The following is a 22,407-nucleotide window of genomic DNA, read 5'->3' on the forward strand; positions in this document are numbered from 1 at the left end:
AAGAAGGCTGATGTGTATGTACCAGGAATTGGGAGGGCAACCTGCCAGAGAGCTTGTGTACAATGGCTAGGAGCATGGAACAGTCCAGTTCCACCTGGTGTCAAGCTTTGTGCAGTGCATGAGACCATTCTATACAATATGGACTAAGTCAGCACCATGAACACGATAGCAGTGCCTACTGTAATGGAACCTCTGCTGACAGCTCTGACAAGATCAGTCCTATTCCTCGTTTACAGTTTGCCCCTAGGTGACATTATCCAAAGAGATTTGAATCAGATTCCACATGTTGAACACTTAGTTCTACTTCTCCACCACCTCTCTCAACCCCTTCACCACCTCGATGTTATTCCTATGTTTGACTGACATCCAGTTCTGGATGAACTGCACTTTTCTCTCGTTAAATATTAGGAATACTAAAGTTATCATCTTTGGCCACTGCCACAACTCTGTTCCCATGCCACTAATTCCATCCCCTCCTGGCCAGGGGGTCAGGTTGAAGACAACTGTTCACACCCTCAACACCTTATTTGATTCTGACTCAGCTTTTGACCCACATTCTTTCCATCACAAAGTCTGCCTACTTCCTCCTCTGAAACATTGCCAATTATTGGCCTTGCCACAGAGCATCTGCTGTCTAAACCCTCACCCACATCTTCGTCATCTCCAGTTCAACTATTCCAGTGCTCTCCTGGCTGATCTCCCATCTTCCACCCTCCATAAACTCCAGCTGTTCCAAAACTCCATCCTAACACACACCAAGTACCACTCATTATACTGTGCTTGCTGACCTACATTGGGACATTTTTCTGTGTTGGAGATGTTATATAAATGCAAGTATTTGTTGTTATTTAAACCTTATTAAAATTACATTTACTATTTGGATTCCCCAATCTGTCAGTGATAAATGAGACGATAAAAAAATGCCAAAAATCACTGAGTAGATAGCAGCATATTTGAGTTTGATAACAATGGCTTTGGCAGGAGAGGGAAGATTTAATTGAAAAGGAGATGGATGTGAAGTTTTCAGGGAGACGCTCCTGTGAAAACTGACGAATGAAAATACAGCTTATTGGTAGCCAGGGATAATACAACTTAGACAATATGTTCTAAAATGTTTCCATCTTTGCTAAATGATTTCAACTGGTTTTCCTACCTTTTGGATCATAATGGAAAATTGTCCAAGCATTTTAAAACCTCTGGCAAAATAGATGGTGTTGCACCACCCAATGATAAGAGCCAAAGAAATTGGAACTGCTTCTTCAACATTACCGAGGATTCTCATGATAACCGCCACAGCAATCAAGAGGGAGTAACAGACCCTGGAACAATGGGAAAACTCATGATTTATGAAAAGTCAAACCTGTGTGAAAGTGAGTAATTTAACTATGATATATAGATATACATTTTACACAATATGTTAATTGTCTTGAAACATACACTGCCAGTAAATATAATATTTGAGCCCTGATTTCCTTCACCTGGCAAAATAAGAGCTGTGCTTTTCCAAGGTGGCCGACATTGGCAATATGGAGTGCTGGCCTCATTCTATTTCATTAGGTAAGCTCCTCTTCTTTATTGGAATAGAATGAGTCTGGAAGCTGATTGGTTCTAAGATGTAAATTTGGGAAAACCCTTAAAGGGGAGTTGCCTGCAATTTGTCCTGCTGAAATGGCCAGGCTACACTTCAGAAGTACTTGATAGGTTCTGAAGTGCTTTGGAATGCCCTGAGGTAGTGAAAGGTGCTATAATGTGTGATAAATATATTAGAACAGTAAACTGGTGGGAGCAGGTCAGCTGCTGGACACACACCCTGTCTAATTTTTCTATCAATTGACTTCAGGCATACTGTATACTAGACGACTTCTGCCAATGGTCCGCCTAGTTGTGAAAGTTAAAACCTATATCCTTTTTTTAAACATTGCAGACTAATGATCTAATGGAGCAAAATAACTCTACTTCATCAATTGGCCCACATTAGCTATTTGTTTTAACATCTTAAAAAGAACAGTGAAATATATCTTCCTTTCTCACCACCATCAGCAACAAGATAGCGGTCCAAATTTTCCACTCAGGTTACATCAGTTCTTTGGTGTACCTGGAGTGGAGTGTATTGGAAATTCATTGTGAGCTGCTTTCCCAGCTTCCTGCTCGTTGCGTCCACTTACAGACTTTCTGCTGAAGTGATGCCGAGCATATATATTTACCCAAATATGAGCAGTGTATGAAAATGAGACATAAATGATAAGAGTATGTCATATAATGTATTTTCTGGTATTTGCACCTTATCAGGAATGCCTCTGAGACCCTAACATCAGTGTTGTTGCACACAGTAGAAGGAGGCAGGACAATCAATTCAATTCCTCAATCCCGCAATTTGGAATAATGTTAAAAATATTGTCCCCGCTATTTGTTTGCCTGGAAGGCCAGTGGCTGCATTAAGTCCTGCTACAACCTTTCTCCGAGCACTGGTATGTCCCCCAAATTAATTCCAAAAACTCAGCTGGGGTCAGAGTGTGGGCAGGCAGAAGTTTTGCATCATGGCTAAGCAGAAGATAAAAGCCAAAATATGTAGAAATGTAGGTTTCCACACTTTATATACCGACAACTTCGTTAACAATAGCAAACAGGGAAAAATCTTTCCTAGGATCATTGAGACCTTGATCTGTCCAAATTATAAATGTAGTGTGGAAAGAGACATCATTGTACAGTCTGATCAATTTTTATTTGTGATTTCTAATTTGTAACTTCACTCACCTTCTCTAATTAGATTCCAATATGCTACCCAGATCCTCTTAGAATAAACAGGGCAAGATTATACTTACAATAACAATGGAAAAGGCCCTCCTATTGATGTATTCCCTAAATAATTTTTTGGACCAATCTTGTACAGATAAGGGATCTGGAAATGAAAATAAATATTGAAGAATATTGAGTCCATCAAATATTTCCATTGGCATCTGAAAGAATGGGAATAGCTATTGTTTAAAATGAGTCTGCTTCATGGGTTCTTCAGCTTACAATATTATGTTAATCCATCTTGCCAAATATCAATGTATAAAGACATAGATCATGCCCCATACATGACTTTATTTCTTACAACGTGAATAGATATAACCTTTTATAAGTCTATTGAAACTGCTATACTCTCAGCATTACATGAACTGCTATGCCTGTGCTGGGACGAGGGAGCAGTACCCCAGGACATGCGCGATGCCAATATCATCACCCTCTACAAAAACAAAGGTGACCATGGTGACTGCAACAACTACCGTGGAATCTCCCTGCTCAGCATAGTGGGGAAAGTCTTTGCTCGAGTCGCTCTGAACAGGCTCCAGAAGCTGGCCAAGCGCGTCTACCCTGAGGCACAGTGTGGCTTTCGTGCAGAGAGATCGACCGTTGACATGCTGTTCTCCCTTCTTCAGATACAGGAGAAATGCCGTGAACAACAGATGCCCCTCTACATTGCTTTCATTGATCTCACCAAAGCCTTTGACCTCGTCAGCAGACATGGTCTCTTCAGACTACTAGAAAAGATCGGATGCCCACCAAAGCTACTAAGTATCATCACCTCATTCCATGACAATATGAAAGGCACAATTCAACATGGTGGCTCCTCATCAGAGCCCTTTCCTATCCTGAGTGGTGTGAAACAGGGCTGTGTTCTCGCACCCACACTTTTTGGGATTTTCTTCTCCCTGCTGCTTTCACATGCGTTCAAGTCCTCTGAAGAAGGAATTTTCCTCCACACAAGATCAGGGGGAAGGTTGTTCAACCTTGCCCGTCTAAGAGCGAAGTCCAAAGTACGGAAAGTCCTCATCAGGGAACTCCTCTTTGCTGACGATGGTGCTTTTACATCTCACACTGAAGAGTGCCTGCAGAGTCTCATCAACAGGTTTGCGGCTGCCTGCAATGAATTTGGCCGAACCATCAGCCTCAAGAAAACGAACATCATGGGGCAGGACGTCAGAAATGCTCCATCCATCAATATTGGCGACCACGCTCTGGAAGTGGTTCAAGAGTTCACCTACCTAGGCTCAACTATCACCAGTAACCTGTCTCTAGATGCAGAAATCAACAAGCGCATGGGTAAGGCTTCCACTGCTATGTCCAGACTGGCCAAGAGAGTGTGGGAAAATGGCGCACTGACACTGAACACAAAAGTCCGAGTGTATCAGACCTGTGTCCTCAGTACCTTGCTCTATGGCAGCGAGGCCTGGACAACGTATGTCAGCCAGGAGCGACGTCTCAATTCATTCCATCTTCGCTGCCTCCGGAGAATACTTGGCATCAGGTGGCAGGACCGTATCTCCAACACAGAAGTCCTCGAGGCGGCCAACATCCCCAGCTTGTACACACTACTGAGTCAGCGGCGCTTGAGATGGCTTGGCCATGTGAGCCGCATGGAAGATGGCAGGATCCCCAAAGACACATTGTACAGCGAGCTCGCCACTGGTATCAGACCCACCGGCCGTCCACGTCTCCGCTTTAAAGACGTCTGCAAACGCAACATGAAATCCTGTGACATTGATCACAAGTCGTGGGAGTCAGTTGCCAGCGTTCGCCAGAGCTGGCGGGCAGCCATAAAGACAGGGCTAAAATGTGGCGAGTCGAAGAGACTTAGTAGTTGGCAGGAAAAAAGACAGAGGCGCAAGGGGAGAGCCAACTGTGCAACAGCCCCAACAAACAAATTTCTCTGCAGCACCTGTGGAAGAGCCTGTCACTCTAGAATTGGCCTTAAAAGCCACTCCAGGCGCTGCTTCACAAACCACTGACCACCTCCAGGCGCTTATCCATTGTCTCTCGAGATAAGGAGGCCCAAAAGAATTGAAACTCAAATATCCATTTCATTTTTCTGGAATATTTTCACAGATATACCTATCGCAGTAGTCCACAGTACACCATAGGGTAGATCATTCCAACTGTGTCCGCTATAGTGGCAAAGATAAATGGTTTCATCGTATCAGCACTCAGCTGGTAACTTGATAGCATGTACAGATGCATAAGCTTGATCATAAAGGAGCCTTCAAAGGACCCGATTTTGTGAGTCAAAGAATGATAGGATGGTGGACAGCCTTTCAATAAAAGTGTTACCCAGACCCAGGAAAGCAAACGTTAACTTGCATGAGACTGTACATTTTTTTTATTCATTCATGAGATGTGGTCATCGCTGGCTAGGACAGCATTTATTTCCCATCCCTAATTGCCCTTGAGAAGGTGGTGGTGAGCCGCCTTCTTGAACCACTGCAGTCCATGTGGGGCAGGTACACCCACAGTGCTGTTAGGAAGGGAGTTCCAGGATTTTGACCCAGCGACAGTGAAGGAACGGTGATATAGTTCCAAGTAAGGATGGTGTGTGGCTTATAGTGGAACTTGCAGCTGGTGGTGTTCCCATGCAACTGCTGTCCTTGTCCTTCTAGTTGGTAGAGGTCGTGGGTTTGGAAGGTGCCGTCAAAGGAGCCCTGGTGTGTTGCTGCAGTGCATCTTGTAGATGGTACACACTGCTGCTATCGTGCATCACTGGTGGAGGGAGTGAATACTTGTGGATGGGGTGCCAATCAAGCGGGCTGCTTTGTCCTGGATGGTGTCGAGCTTCTTGAGTGTTGTGGGAGCTGCACCCATCCAGGCAAGTGGAGAGTATTCCATCACACTCCTGACTTGTACCTTGTAAATGATGGACAGGCTTTGGGGAGTCAGGAGGTGAGTTACTTGCCGCTGGATTCCTAGCCTCTGACCTGCTCTTGTAACCACGGTATTTATTTGGCTACTCCAGTTCAGTTTCTGGTCAATGGTAAGCCCTAGGATGTTGATAGTGGGTGATTCAGTGATGGTAATGCCATTGAATGTCAAGGGGAGATGGTTAGATTCTCTCTTCCTGGAGATGGTCATTGCCTGGCACTTGTGTGCCGCAAATGTTACTTGCCACTTATCAGCCCAAGCCTGGATATTGTCCAGGTCTTACTGCATTTCTACATGGGTTGCTTCAGTATCTGAGTAGTCGTGAATGGTGCTGAACATTGTGCAATCATCAGCGAACATCCCCACTTCTGACCTTATGATTGAAGGACGGTAATTGATGAAGCAGCTGAAGATGGTTGGACCTATGAAACTACCCTGAGGAACTCCTGCAGTGATTACTGGAGCTGAGATGATTGGCTTCCAACAAGCACAGCCATCTTCCTTTGCACTAGGTATGACTCCAACCAATGGCGTTTTTCCCTTGATTCCCATTGACTCCAGTTTTGCTACGGCTCCTTGATGCCATAGTCGATCAAATCCGGCCTTGATGTCATGGGCCTTCCATCACTTTACTGATGATCGAGAGTAGACTGATGGGGTGGTAACTGGCCAGGTTGGATTTGTCCTGCTTTTTGTGTACACGACTTACCTGGGCAATTTTCCACATTGCCAGGTAATGTCAGTGTTGTAGCTGTACTGGAACACCTTGGCTAGGGCTACGGCAAGTTCTGGAGCACAGGTCTTCAGTACTATTGCCGGAATGTTGTCGGGGCCCATAGTCTTTGCAGTTTCCAGTGCCTTCAGTTGTTTATTGATAACATGTGGAGTGAATCGAATTGGCTGAAGACTGGCATCTGTGATGCTGGGGACTTCAGGAGGAGATCACTTCTGGCTGAAGATTGTTGCAAATGCCTCAGCCTTATGTTTTGCACTGATGTGTTGGGTTCCTCCATCATTGAGGATGGGGATATTTGTGGAACCACCTCCTCCTGTTAGTTGTTTACTTGTCATCCACCATTCCCGACTGGATATGGCAGGACTGCAGAGCTTAGATCTGATCCATTGGTTGTGGGATTGCTTAGCTCTGTCTATCTCATGCTACTTACGCTGTTTGGCATGCAAGTAGTCCTGGCTTGTAGCTTCACCAGGTTGACACCTCATTTTGAGGTATGCCCGGTGCTGCTCCTGGCATGCCCTCCTGCACTCTTCATTGAACCAGGGTTGATCCTCTGGCTTGATAGTAATGGTCGAGTGGGGGATATGCTGGGTCATGAGGTTACAGGTTGTGCTTGACTACAATTCTGCTGCTGCTGATGACCCACAGTGCCACATGGATGCCCAGTTTTGAGTTAATAGATCTGTTCGAAGTCTATCCCATTTAGCACAGTGGTAGTGCTACACATGATGGAGGGTATCCTTAATGTGAAGACAGGACATTGTCTCCACAAGGACTATGCGGTGTTCACTTCTACCAATACTGTCATAGACCTATGCATCTGCGACAGACAGATTGGTGAGGACAAGGTCAAGTATGTTTTTTCCTCTTGTTGGTTCCCTCACCACCTGTCGCAGACCCAGTCTAGCGGCTACGTCCTTTGGGACTCGGCCAGCCCAGTCACTAATGGTACCGAGCCACTTGTGATGATGGACATTGAAGTCCCCGACCCTGAGTACATTCTGCACCCTTGCCACCAAGGAGTGTTCAACATGGAGGAATACTCATTGATCAGCTGAGGCGGTCTGGTAGGTGGTAATCAGCAGGAAGTTTCCTTGCCTATGTTTGACCTGATGCCATGAGACTTTATGGAGTCTGGAGTCGATGTTGAGGACTCCCAGAGCAACTCCCTCCCGACTGTATACAACTGTGCCGTCACCTCTGCTGGGTCTGACTTGCCAGTGAGTCAGGACATACTCATGGATAGTGTTGGCGGCACCTGGGACATTATCTGTAAGATATGATTCAGTGAGTATGACGATGGCAAGTATGACTAGTCTGTGGGACATCTCTCCCAACTTTGGCACAAGACCCCAGATGTTAGTAAGGAGGGCTTTGTGGGTTCGACAGGGCTGGGTTTGCCATTGTCGTTTCCGGTGCCTAGGTCAATGCCGGGTGGTCCGTCCGGTTTCTTTCCTATTGACTTTGTAGATTTTATATAACCGTGTGTCTTGCTAGGCTTTTTCAGAGGGCATTAAGAGTCAACCACATTGCTATGGGTCTGTTGTCACATGTTGGCCAAACTAGGTAAGGACAGCAGATTTCCTTTCCTAAAGGACATTAGTGAACCAAATGGGTTTTTATAACAATCGACAATGGTTTCATGGCCATCATTAGATTTGCTTTTAATTTCAGATTTATGAATTGAATTCAAATTTCACCTTTTGCCATGGTGGGATTTGAACCCCTGTCCCCAGAGCAGTACCCTGCGTCTCTGGGTTACTAGTCCAGTGATAATACCACGTCCCCACCGCAGTCAAAGAATGAGCTGAACGGTGAGAGTGTGGAATCCTTTGCTATTGATATGCATGATAGCACAGATCATGAACGCAAGTTTGTTAGTGATGATTCCTTGGACCTTGGGAATCTTGCCACTTTATAAAATTATACTTCCCTGTCATGTCATCAGCACTTGTCCTTGGGGAAGTGGATGAAATAACTTGTTCTGGTTGCAATGCGTATGATGCTTGCTTAAATGTGCCTGAGCTTAGCAAATTGGCTAATGTCACAATGCAGCTTGCTAAGATCATGTTGCATAATTATTGAACACAGGTGTGTCTCTTACAGCCACTGGCAATGTGGCACCTGTGGTGGAGACAGACTGTAGGGCATGTTTCTTTCTTCCAACCTGAATAGAATTAATCTTTAAAGATCTATCACAACTCTACTATCATATTCATTATTCGCTTCTTTTGTGTAGTGCAGTCTCTGAAAGTTCTGTTTTTGGAACAATAAGAGATAAGTCTGTACATTCTGGTGTGGGAATACCAGTGTGTATGTGCAGTGCACCCCCAGTAACTCTGCAGCTAACTGTGTTATATCTGCTCTCGGTGTTTGATGATGGTAATGAATTCCCAGAATCAGAAATTGTGCCAATATTCACATTAAAAACTGTTAGTAAGCTTTGTCATAGCTTTGAGGCTGGGAATTTATCATGAAAGGATTCACAGCTCTGAACCAACCTACTAACATTCTATTGAACAGTGAACTGGAACTCCAAGATACTTCTTCACTAATAATAAATAAATCTTAGCTTGTAGACAAATTAAACTTTGTTATCACAGACTTTTGAAGAAACAGCATTTTGGAGGAGGAGACTACAGCTCAGTTTATGGACTACGGCAACCTTCAGCTCCATTAACTGTTCTGTTAATTGCATCATTGGCCCCAAAGACCGGATAATTGAATATTGTCTGGATAATGCTACTGCTCAGTCATTTTTAGATTTATCTTCTCAAACAGCTCTCAAAGGTGAGTAGTCAAAGAATTTTTCACTAGCTATTGCTCTCTCCATAAGCAAATGGCAAAAACTGTATGTGTACCATTCAGCCTTTAAGTTTACAGAAGAAAAGTCTCTGACTTACCTCGCTGATGAGTATTAGCAGTGCTCCAATGATGGTTATTAGTTCACCCACAAGTCTCAGATAGTCTTCCTTTGTTTGATAAGATTCCTAAAATAATTAATTAATAATAAAAAAATTGACTGCATTTATCACAAACAAAGGTAAAGAATGGCTATTAATGCTGTTCTGTGCTTATTGGGAAAACTGGCAACTTGGAATCATACATAGGGGGCTGAAAACGGTTGCAGGGATCGCGATATGTGATGAACCTGGGTCCATTGATTGTAATTCAGGCAGCACACCAACTTCATGCTGCGTGCTCATTTAAATAATCTCTGCATCCAGCCACTGCTAACTGTACTGTTCTTTGGCTGGATGCATCAGCATGTGGTCAATATCATGAATGGCTAACAACCATTTAAAGCTAGCCTGCACTGCTTAAAGCTAGCCTGCACCTCTTAAAGGGGTGCTGCATTGTGGCTGGAGCAGCTACTGGGAGTTTTGGCTGAAGAAATTCTCATCTGGGAAGGAGTGAGAAATGGCACAACAGCGGAAGAGATTGGGCTCCAAGGTTTTCGAACTCTGCACTGGAGATCTTGGTGGAGGAGGTGGAAAGGAGATATGTCCTGTATCCGCAGGGGGAAAGAAGCCCTCCAACACAGACAGCCAAAAGGAAGTCGGAGCAGATAGCTGTGAAGGTCAATGCCAGGAGTCAAAGCTCCAAGGACCTGGATGCAGTTCCACAAAAAGTTCAATGACCTCACACGAGTGGTCAAGGTCAGTGAATGCATCTTCAAATGCCATATCCTATCAACTGAACCAATAGCCTCAGACACTGGTCAAATCACCACTGTCATCACTCACCTACCAACAATCTCTATCAATCAGGCCTCATTTATATCATTCATATGCTTCACCTCACCCTTACCCACATTTGTTTTATTTTTTCATGAGATGTGGGCATCACTGGCTAGGCCAGTATTGATTGCCCATCTCTATTTGCCCTTGAGAAGGTGGTGGTGAGGTGCGTTCTTGAACCATGGAAGTTCATGTGGTGCAAGTACACTCACAGTGCTATTAGGTAGGAATTTCCAAGGTTTTGGCCCAGTGATATTGAAGGAATGGTGATGTATTTCCTAGTCAGGATGGTGTGTGTCTGGAAGGAAATTTGCACATGGTGGTGTGTCATATGCCTGCTGCCCTTGTTCTTCTAGGCAGTAGAGGTTGTGGGTTTGGAAGGTGCTTTTGAAGAAGTGTTAGTGAGCTGCTGCAGTACATCTTGTCGACAGTACACTTTGCAGCCACTGTGTGCCAGTAGTGGAGGGAGTGAATGTTTAAGGTAGTGGATTGGGTGCCAAACAAATGGACTGCTTTCTCCTGGGTGGTGTCAAGCTTCTGGAGTGTAGTTGAACTTGCACTCAATCAGGAAAGTGGGGAATATTCCATCACATTCCTTACTTATGCCTTGTAGATGGTGGACAGGCTTTGGGGAGTCAGAAAGTGAGTTACTCACTGCAGAATTCTCAGCCTCTGACCCACTCTTTGTAGCCACAGTATTTATGTGGCTTGCACTTGTGCTCCACTTTGTATGCATACTGCACACACGTGCAAGGGTTGCGCATCAGAGTCATTAGCCATGCTATCAGCAGATAACCCTTGTCACCCAATGGCCACCCTTCAATTTGTCATGGTGGTTGAAATGCAGCTGACACAGTGGACTGCTGCAGAATAAAGCTATCATTATTGCTGTCAGGATTCCAGACATTGACCAGCAAGATTCGTTGCCTTTAGTCACACACCAGCTGGATGTTGAGGGAGTTGAATCCCTTTCAGTTGTGGTATAGAGAAGAGTTGACATGCAGTGCCTGCAAAATGATGTGTGTGTAGTCAATGGCACTCTGAACCATGGAAAGCCTAGAATCCCCGGGAAATGACCACTTGTAGAGAGCCCTTCTCCCTCCCCTCCTTCTCCTCCCTCTTCCAGCAGCTTGTCCTGCTCTGCATGATCACTGTTCATTCTCCAAGTCTTGCTGTATTCCAAGGGAAATGCTTGCAACAGCACCCATGCCTTGGTTTGTGCAGAAGCCTTGAGGTCAGCAAAAAGCCCTTCTACACATGCCACACCACTCCTAAAGACTTTTGCAACTTTAAACATCTATAGAAAGGACTTAACAGTTGTAGAATCCTAGCAACAGCCATTAGAAGTCAATCATTTACTCAGCTGTAAGTAGTTGATGATCCCTTTGCTGCTGTATGCGTGCTCAGCTGTGTGAACTACAAAATGGCACCAATACTGTCAAATCAGCATGTAATGGACGTTCACTATGCACGCATGCACCAAAGGATATCTGGCACAAGTTGCCACAGAAGTGTGTGTGATCTCCCGTGAATGACATTTTGGAGCTCTGAGGCCCTTCTCATAGTGCCAAGAAAAAGGGTCTCCAATCAGTCCAATTTCTTGCCCATAGACTTTCATTTCAGGAACAATAATGCTGCATTGAACAAGCCTTTCCACTGAGGAAGCTAACTCATTCTGCTGTGTACTGACACTTATTCTTCTGGAAATATATTTATTTCATTTTAAAAACAATATCACTTCAAACCTGCCTTTTTCATGATTTTTGTGACAACTAAAATTCTATTGCATACAGTAGTACCATTATTAGCTGTTCACGTCCAACTAATTTCAACCACAGAGAAATGCAAACACGTTATGACTGGATAATTATCAAATTTTTTTAAATAACACTAATATTTTTCTACTTTAACAAGAATCGGGCTTGATCTGATAGGCTTGTAACAATGTTATGCAATGTCTGATATAATCAGAATGCTATTCAGGTACCTTGGCCTGTATTCTGCTTAACCCATCCCAGGAGGGTGAAAGTGAGATTTTTGCTCACTATCCCAACCCTGACCCATTTTCCTGGAGCCTGGTTCATGGTTACAGAGGGGTTTGTGTATGGGGTCGGGGATCCCGCTGAGATCCCCACCACCAAGAGGGACCCCGACATCAACAAGAGAAGAAAAGGTAAGGGGAGCTGCAGCGGGACCCCGATGTAGCACCTGAAGAAGATGGGAGCATTTAACGGAAGCAGAAGTGCCCTGAAGTTCAGGGCTCAGTTTTTCATTTAGGCCTCAGACTGGTCCAAGGCTTTCATTTGTTATTGGTGAGGTTGAGGGGAGATAGAGAGAGAGACAGAGAGAGACAGATGTACCCACTACTGGACAGCCCACTTTCTCTAAAGTGAGGTCCAGTGGGCCTTCTGTTTCTGGCCACCCCTCTCCTAGCATTATAGTCATAGAGTCATAGCGTTACACAGCACAGAAACAGGCCCTTCGGCCCATCGTGTCCGTGACAGCCATCTAGTCTAATCCCATTTTCCAGCACTTGGCCCATAGCCTTGTATGCTATGGTGTTTCAAGTGCTAATCTAAATACTTCTTAAATGTTGTGAGGGTTCGTGCCTCTACCACTCCTTCGGTTAGTATGTTCCAGATTCCAACCACCCTCTGGGTGAAAATTTTTTTCTTCAAATCCCCTCTAAACCTCCTGCCTCTTACCTTAAATCTATGCCCCCTGGTTATTGACCCCTCAGCTAAGGGAAAAAGTTTCTTCCTATCTATCCTATCTGTGCTCCTCATAATTTTGCATAACCTCAATCAGGTTTCAGCCTTCTCTGCTCTAAGGAAAACAACCCTAGCCTATCCAGTCTCTCTTCATAGCTCAAATGCTCCAGTACAATCATATCCTTCCGATAGTGTGGTACCCAGAATTGGACACAGAACTCCAGCTGTGGCCGAACTAGCATTTTATACAGCTCCATCATAACCTCCGTGCTCTTATATTCTATGCCGCGGTTAATAAAGGCAAGTATTCCATATGCCTTCCTAACCACCTTATCTACCTGTTATGTTGCCTTCAGTGATCTAAGGACAGGTACACCAAGTTCCTTCTGACCCTCTGTACTTCATAGGGTCCTACCACCCATTGTATATTCCCTTGCCTTGTCAGTCCTCCCAAAATGCACCACCTCACACTTCTCAGGATTAAATTCTATTTGCCACTGCTCCGCCCATCTTACCAACCATCTATTTCGTCCTGTAATCTAAGGCTTTCCTCCTCACTATTTACAACACCACCAATTTTTGTGTCATCTGCAAACTTACTGATCATACCTCCTATATTCACATCTAAATCATTAATGTACACTACAAACAGCAAGGGTCCCAGCACCGATAGCTGCAGTACACCACTGGTCACAGGCTTCCAATTGCAGAAACAACCCTCGACCATCACCCTCTGCCTCCTGCCACGAAGCCAATTTTGGATCCAATTTGCCAAATTGCCCTGGATCCCATGGGCTCTTACCTTCTGAACCAATCTTCCATGTGGGACCTTTTCAAAAGCCTTACTGAAGTCCATGTAGCCTGCATCAACTGCTTTACCCTCATCTACACATCCAGTCACCTCCTCGAAAAATTCAATCAAATTTGTTAGACATGATCTCCCCCTGACAAAGCCATGCTGACTATTCTTGATTAATCCCTGCCTCTCCACGTGGAGATGAATCCTGTCCCTCAGAATCTTTTCCAATAGTTTCCCTACCACTGATGTTGGACTCACCAGTCTGTAATTACCTGATTTATCTCTGCTACCCTTCTTGAATAATGGTGCCACATTCGCTGTCCTCCAATCCTCTGGTACTTCTCCTGTGGCCAGAGAGGATTTGAAAATTTGTGTCAGAGCCCCTGCTATCTCCTCCCTTGCCTCACATAACAGCCTCACATACATCTCATCTGGGCCTGGGGATTTATCCACTTTTAAGCCCACTAAAACCTCGAATACCTCCTCCCTTTCAATGCTAATTTGTTTGAGTATATCACAATCCCCCTCCCTGATCTCTACACCTACATCATCCTTCTCCATAGTGAACACAGATGAAAAGTAATCATTTAAAACCTCACCTACATCCTCCGGCTCCACACACAGATTGCCACTTTGGTCCCTAATGGGCCCTACTCTTTTCCTGGTTATCCTCTTGCCCTTACTATACTTATAAAATGCCTTGCGATTTTCCTTTATCTTGCCCGCCAGTGCTTTTTCATGTGCCCTCTTTGTTCTCCTAATTACTTTTTTAAATACCCCCCCTCCCATACATTCTATACTCCTCTGTTTTCAGTGCTCTGAATCTGCCATAAGCCTCCTTTATTTTCCTTATCCAATCCTCTACATCCCTTGACATCCAGGGTTCCCTCGACATGTTGGTCCTACCCTTCATCTTTACGGGAATATGATGGCCCTGAACTCTCAGTATTTCCTTTTTGAATGACTCCCACTGGTTTGATGTAGACTTTCCTAGAAGTAGCTGCTCCCAGTCCACTTTGGCCAGATCCTGTTTTATCATATTGAAATCGGCCTTTCCCCAATTCAGTACCTTTATTTTCGGTCCCTCTTTGTCCATTTCCATAACTACCTTAAATCCTCCAGAGTTATGGTCACTATCCCCGAAATGCTCCCTCACTGACACTTCTACCACTTGTCCGGCCTCATTCCCCAGGATTAGGTCCAGTAATGCCCCTTCTCCTGTACTTTCTATGTGCTGGCTCAAAAAGCTCTCCTGTGTGCACTTTAAGAATTCTGCCCCCTTTAAGCCTTTTACACTAAGACTATCCCAGTTAATATTGGGGAAGTTGAAATCCCCTACTATTATTACCCTATTATTTTTGCACCTCTCTGAGATTTGCCTACATATCTGCTCCTCTATCTCTCCCTGACTATTTGGAGGCCTGTAGTACACTTCCAGCCAAGTGATTGCCCCCTTTTTGTTTTTAAGTTCGACCCATATGATCTCATGAGAGGAACCTTCTAAGATATCATCCCTCCTTACTGCAGTAATTGACTCCTTGATCAAGTGCAATGCCACCTCCTCTTTTACACCCTCCCCTGTCACGCCTGAAGATCCTATATCCTGGAATATTGAGCTGCCAGTTCCCTCAACCATGTCTCTGTGACAGCAACAATATCATATTCCCATGTGTTAATCAACACCCTCAAATTCATTTGCCTTACTTGTAAGACTCCTTGCATTAAAATAGATGCCATCCAGCCTTGCATTATTCGCTTGTGCCTTAACAGGTCTATATTTGCTCTTCCTTCCAGACTGACTTAATTTCTCTTCTATATTTGGCTGTGCATCACCCCCTACTGTACCTCCACTCTGTATCCCATCCCCCTGCCAAATTAATTTAACACCCCCCCCCAACGGCACTAGCAAACCTCCCTGCAAGGATGTTGGTCCCATTCCGGTTCAGGTGCAACCCATCCAACTTGTACAGGTCCCACCTTCACCAGAAACAGACTCAGTAATCCAGGAAACTAAAGCCCTCCCTCCTGCACCATGTCTTCAGCCACGCTTTCATCTGCTCTATCCTCTTATTTCTATACTCAGTAGCAGGTGGCACCGGGAGTAATCCAGAGGTTAGAACAAAGAACAGTACAGCACAGGAACAGGCCATTCGGCCCTCCAAGCCTGCACCGATATGAAGCCTGTCTAAACTAAAACCTTCTGCACTTCCGGGGTCCATATCCCTCTATTCCCATCCTATTCATGTATTTGTCAAGATGCCTCTTAAACATCACTATCGTACCTGCTTCCACCATCTCCCCGGCAGCAAGTTCCAGGCACTCACCACCCTCTGTGTAAAAAAACTTGCCTTGCACATCCCCTCTAAACTTTGCCTCTCGCACCTTAAACCTATGTCGCCTAGTAACTGACTCTTCCATCCTGGGAAAAAACTTCTGACAATCCACTCTGTCCATGCCGCTCATAACTTTGTAAACCTCTATCAGGTCACCCCTCCACCTCTGTCATTCCAGTGAAAACAATTCGAGTTTATCCAACCTCTCCTCATAGCTAATACCCTCCAGACCGGGCAACATCCTGGTAAATCTCTACTGTACTCTCACCAAAGCCTCCACATCCTTCTGGTAGTGTGGCGACCAGAATTGTATGCAATATTCCAAGTGTGGCCTAACTAAGGTTCTGTACAGCTGCAGCATGACTTGCCAATTTTTATACTCAATGCCCCGACCGATGAAGGCAAGCATGCCATATGCCTTCTTGACTACCTTATCCACCTACGTTGCCACTTTCAGTGATCTGTGGACCTGTACGCCCAGATCTCTCTGCCTGTCAATACTCCCAAGGGTTTTGCCATTTACTGTATACTTCCCACCTGTATTAGACCTTCCAAAATGCATTACCTCACATTTGTCCGGGTTAAACTCCATCTGCCATTTCTCCGCCCAAGTCTCCAACCAATCTATATCCTGCTGTATCCTCTGACAATCCTCATCACTATCTGCAACTCCACCAACCTTTGTGTCATCCACAAACTTACTAATCAGACCAGCTACATTTTCCTCCAAATCATTTATATATACTACAAAGAGCAAAGGTCCCAGCACTGATCCCTGCGGAACACCACCAGCCACAGCCCTCCATTCAGAAAAGCACCCTTCCACTGCTACTCTCTGTCTTCGATGACTGAGCCAGTTCTGTATCCATCTTGCCAGCTCCCCTCTGATCCCATGTGACTTCACCTTTTGTACCAGTCTGCCATGAGGGACCTTGTCAAAGGCTTTACTCAAGTCCATGTAGACAACATCCACTGCCCTTCCTTCATCAAACATCTTCGTCACTTCCTCAAAAAACTCGATCAAGTTAGTGAGACACAAACTCCCCTTCACAAAACCATGCTGCCTCTCGCTAATGTCCATTTGTTTCCAAATGGGAGTAAATCCTGTCCCGAAGAATCCTCTCCAATAATTTCCCTACCACTGACGTAAGGCTCACCGGCCTGTAATTTCCTGGATTATCCTTGCTACCCTTCTTAAACAAAGGAACAACAATGGCTATTCTCCAGTCCTCTGGGACCTCACCTGTAGCCAATGAGGATACAAAGATTTCTGTCAAGGCCCCAGCAATTTCCTCCCTTGCCTCCCTCAGTGTTCTGGGGACTTATCTACCTTAATGTTTTGCAAGACGGCCAACACCTCCTCCTTTTTGATATCGACATGACCCAGACTATCTACACTCATTATCCACCATGTCCTTCTCTATCCCCTATCACTGCATTCTCCTGAGAAGCTATCTCCCCCAACAATATTCAAAGCGGAATATCTGTTAGAGAGGGAGATGGACCCAGGGGACTCCTGCACTACCTGCCTAGTTTTTCTATTCTGCCTGGCGGTCACCCATTCCCTTCCTGCCTGTGCAGCCTTTACCTGTGGTGTGACCACAGAATTGCCTGGGATTGGTGGGCCAGTGGTTGAAGGCAGGAAAAGCACCCAAGTTGACGAGCCTCGCCTTCTCAGCATTACATGCGGTGGGACAATGTAGGGGTGGCCAGTGGCATTAGTTACTTTGTTAGATGATGGACAATGCAGTTCAGAGTGGGAAGATGGCAATAGTCATCCCTGTCCAAATATCTCTTGTTGTTCCACCTGATTTGGTGTAGAATAATGGCGGAAAATCCAGCCCTTAAGTAAAACTGACCAAAATGGTTGCATTGGATTATTCAACAACCTTACAAAACAGGATTTTACAGTTATCTTATAGATGATATGGGAAAGACGAATCCAACCAGATTAATATCTGTTGGTTAGAATATATCCTGAAAACCTATTCGATCTTTATAGGATTCTGTAAAGTATTTCAATGAATATTTGTTACGGGATATTTCATTGATGATCACTTCATAAATTTTGGGAATGAATCAACATTCCCTCTAATTTTTTTTTTGCATGTGTGGGTGATTTATTTAATTGTTTGGCCCCTTTAAATTTTTTGCACAGCCGTGATACACGATGTGTTAAAGGGGCCGACTTGTGTGTGCCCTATGAGGGGACTTTCAGGTTGTTGTACAACCCTGCAGCTCACAGGGAACATTGGAATGGATTATTTATTGATCTCTGATTATCTCCTCCCTACCACACAATTTTTCACTCTTTAGATCCTCCTGCACCAATACTAAATATTGTTCGAAAGGATTTATTAGTCTGTAGAATTGTATTATTTTAGCACTTAAATGTTATGCCTCCTAATGGTGAGGTTATAAGAGAACATAGAAGAAATTGGTTTTAAAAGCCTGTACAGGCCTGAGATGATAAATATACTAACATAAATAACTGGAGAATCTCCATACTCGGAAATGTTTGTACTTACTGCCAAAGTCTTCTGTGTCCTAATGGTAAGGTTGTCGGATAACCCAGGTGGAATTGGCTTCAAGGGCCGATAAAGGCTAGCAACGGTGAAAATAATAATGTATATAATATAGGAGAACATCCATATTAGGAAATACTTATACCCAAAAGAATTCCACTTTTGATGTAATAACTCCTTCACTGGTTTAGCATCAACAAGTTTGCGAACCTACAAGAACAAGCTTAATTAATATCTGTTCATTTTTTCATCAGTGGTTTCTTCCTTTTTCAGCCAACCCTCTTTCCTTCTGATGAGGTGACAGCATACATCATATTTTCTATCATTTACAGTTTGGCAATAATAAACATTAGGAAAACCTGTCTTCAACAGACACCAAGCATTACAAAGTGAGGTGAAATGTAAGACATATTTTAAAAGCGAATCACGACATCAAAAGTGGTATTGCCAATTTGTAGATCCACATAGCTTTATTACTGGATCTGCTGTGAAGGCAGCAACTTTAATTATTTTGGCATGCTGGCCTGCTCCTTTAAGGTATTACAGACATCTGACCTGTGCAGCAGCCATTTCTTGACCCCCACAATGGAAAACATCCAAACCCAAGCAAAGGTGAGAATGAGCCAGTCTAAAACGTAAATGTTCTTAGCCTTCTTCTCGCAGAAATCTTGAAATCCCCTGCCATCTACACCATATTATACAGCTATCCAGAAGATATTCAAAGTTACTTTATTTTTGTTTAAAATAGATTTATCAGTGAGCACTGTGAAGGAAAGGTGTTCTTTTGATACTCACTGTTGGTTAATGCTAACTGACTCTCATCTCTCTCCATAGTTGATTATTCACTCTATTAACATTTTTGCTCAAAAGAGCAGGAAGTTGTTAAGAATTAACACTAAGAGGCATAAAATGTTCCACTGTTATTTTTAATGAAACTAGTCTACATTTCTAGTTTCATGACTGGAAGTCAAGACAATTAAGAAATCAACCAAAGTTAAAGATCATGGATTTGTGGCCTTGCAGTTGTGATCCTCACTTCTGGCTGGTGTCATTAACTGAGCTACAGAATGTGGAGTTGAAGTGAGTAAGGCCACAATATTTACTAAAGTCCATACACATTGAAAATGTAAACATATATTTTCATAATAGAGAACTCAAAGTCATGAAATATGTAAAATTAGCCCATGGAAATGTATGGCATAATGAACAATTACAGAAAAGTACAGGCACTTCATTCCTTACGGTTACCTCACTATTCCTGCTTGTTGTTATGATGTCCAGAACTGATTTTTGGTCACCCCATGTATCAATGTTGGTGAGATCATAGACACAGTAGGATATTGTCCCCATTGTCCAGTATATTTTCTTTTGTTTTTGCACCAAGTAGTTGAACATCTACAGAAGAAAAAGCAATTAATATATTAAACTTAGTATTAAACTAATTTAAGTAAATTTCTTAAAGAATGGTGTGATCTGATTCAAATTTAATTGAAATGCACTCGTTCCACTGTAATTTGCTTTGCAAGGTCCTAATTTTCCCCCCTGCATGAGTATAAATCTCAGTTTGAACTAAGTTTTGTATTTCAGTCTTATCTCAGTATAAAAGCTAGGAGAGCTCTCATTTCAGCAGAGGGAGAAGTGAGGCATGTAAAATCGAGCTGAGATTGATATTTCTTGTACCACATCACCATATAATTGTCCCTATGAATACAGAAACAAAGTGTTGCTATAACTGTTAGTGATGCATATGACAGATGTCAGGTTGGTAATACGAGTGAGAACCAGACAGAATATCGAAAATTCTGAAGGGAGGTGAAAAAAGAAATAAGAAAACCAAAGAGAGAGTATGGGAAGAGATTGGTGGCTAGCATAAAAGGAAATCCAAAAGTCTCCTACAGACATATAAATAGTAAAAGGGTGGTAAAAGGGGGAGTGGGAATGATTAGGGACCGAAAAGGAGATTTATGCATGGAGGCAGAGGGCATGGCTGAGGTACTAAATAAGTACTTTACATCTGTCTTTACCAAGGAAGAAGATGCTGCCAAAGTCATAGTGAGAGAGGAGCTAGTTGAGACACTGAATGGGTTAAAAATTGATAAAGATAGAAAGGCTCGTTGTGCTTAAAGTTGATAAGTCAGGACAGGATCAGATGCATCCGAGGATTACTGAGGAAAGTAAGGGTGGAATTTTCAGAGGTACTGGCCATAATCTTCCAATCCACCTTAGATACAGGGGTGATGCCAGAGGACTGGAGAACTGCAAATATTATACCCTTGTTCAAAAAAGGGTGTAAGAATAAGACTAGAAATTACAGGACAGTCAGTGGTGGGAAAACTATTAGAAATGATAATCAGGGACAAAATTAACAATCACTTGGACAAATGTAGATTAATTAAGGAATGCCAGCATGGATATGTTAAGGGCATATCGTGTTTAACTAACTTGATTGAGTTTTTCGATGAGGTAACAGAGAAGGTTGATGAGGGTATGCGGTTGATGTGGTGTACATGGACTTCCAAAACGTGTTTGATGCAGTGTCATACATACTTGTCAGCAAAGTTAAAGCCCATGGAATAAAAGGGACTGTTGCAGCATGGATACAAAGTTAACTGAGTGATAGGAAACTGACAGTAGTAGTAAACAGTTGTTTTTCGGACTGGAAAAAGACATAGTGGGGATCCCTAGGGATCAGTATTAGGGCCACTGCTTTTCTTGATCTATATTAATGACCTAGACTTGGGTGCGCAGGCCACGATTTCAAATTTTGCAGATAACACAAAACTTGGCAGTATTGTGAACTAAAAACAGGTTAGAGATAGACTTCAAGAGGACATAGACAGGCTGGTGGAATGGGCCAACATGTGGCAGTTGAAATTTAATGCAGAGAAGTGTGAACTCATACATGGGGGTGCAGGAACAAAGGGACCTGGGCGTATATCAGAAATCATTGAATGTGGCAGAGCAGGTTGAGAAAGCGATTAACAAGGCACAAGGAATCCTGGGCTTTATAAATAGAGACATGGGGGAATTTTATGCTTGTGGAGGGGGTCTCGATGTTAGGGGAAACCAACACTGAGATCCCCGCGTTGCCTCTTTTCCAGAAGGCTCACCAAATGTAGTGCCAGTCAGGCACTTAAGTGGACAATGGCAGGCCTTCCATAGGATTTAGGACCCTGTCGCTGGAAGTCCTGGTCTTGCAGAGCTGCTGGCCAATCAGAGGCTTGCAGCTGCAGCGCCACCATGGAGGCAGTGGCTGCTGCTATAGCTGCACCTACTGGAGGCCAAGCAGCATTGTTGGATCCAGGCCTGAGGTAGGTTAGGGTGGGAGGGGTCTCGCAGGGTGGGGGTCATTGGTGAGGGGAAAGGGGTATCAAGGGTAGGGGGCTGGCCCTTCCCAATGTCAGCTCCCTTGGTCTAAGTTTTGGCAGAGGTGGGATGGTGGCAACAACCCACCTGATTTTATGTTCTCCCCGCCTCCAAACTCACTGTAGGGGGAGAGCATAAAATTCCACCCATAGAGTACAAAAGCAAGGAGATTATGGTGAACCTTTATAAAATACGGGTTTGGCCTCAGCTGGAGTATTGTTTCCAATTCCAGGCACCACAATTTGGGAAGGATATTAAGGCGTTAGAGTGGGTGCGAAAAGATTTATGAGAATGGTTCAAGGGCTGAGGGACTTCAGTTATGAGGATAGATTGGAGAAGCTGAGCTATTCTCCTTAAAGAAGAGAAGGTTGAGAGGAAATTTGATAGAAGGGTTCAAAATCATGAGGGGTCTGGACAGAGTAGATAGGCAGAAACTGTTCCCATTGGTGTAAGGGTCAAGAACAAGAAGACACTGATTTAAGGTGAATGGCAAAAGAACCAAAGGTAACATGAGGAGAATC

The 22,407-nt window shown here is 43.9% G+C and overlaps 1 protein-coding gene across 1 annotated transcript in view; it reads right to left on the reverse strand.

The window, feature by feature from the left end:
* Positions 1-22,407, reverse strand: part of LOC137375031 (transient receptor potential cation channel subfamily V member 6-like) — a 72,511-nt gene that overhangs the window by 5,714 nt on the left and 44,390 nt on the right. Inside the window, exons 7-11 of the mRNA XM_068041654.1 lie at positions 19,769-19,915; positions 18,524-18,730; positions 9,316-9,402; positions 2,823-2,899; positions 1,154-1,319 (exon numbers count right to left, since the gene is read on the reverse strand). Of these exons, the coding sequence (XP_067897755.1) occupies positions 1,154-1,319; positions 2,823-2,899; positions 9,316-9,402; positions 18,524-18,730; positions 19,769-19,915 (684 nt within the window). The remainder of the gene's footprint in view (positions 1-1,153; positions 1,320-2,822; positions 2,900-9,315; positions 9,403-18,523; positions 18,731-19,768; positions 19,916-22,407) is intronic.

The sequence above is a fragment of the Heterodontus francisci genome, chromosome 11, assembly GCF_036365525.1.
Source record: "Heterodontus francisci isolate sHetFra1 chromosome 11, sHetFra1.hap1, whole genome shotgun sequence".
Classification (NCBI taxonomy): Eukaryota; Metazoa; Chordata; class Chondrichthyes; order Heterodontiformes; family Heterodontidae; genus Heterodontus; species Heterodontus francisci.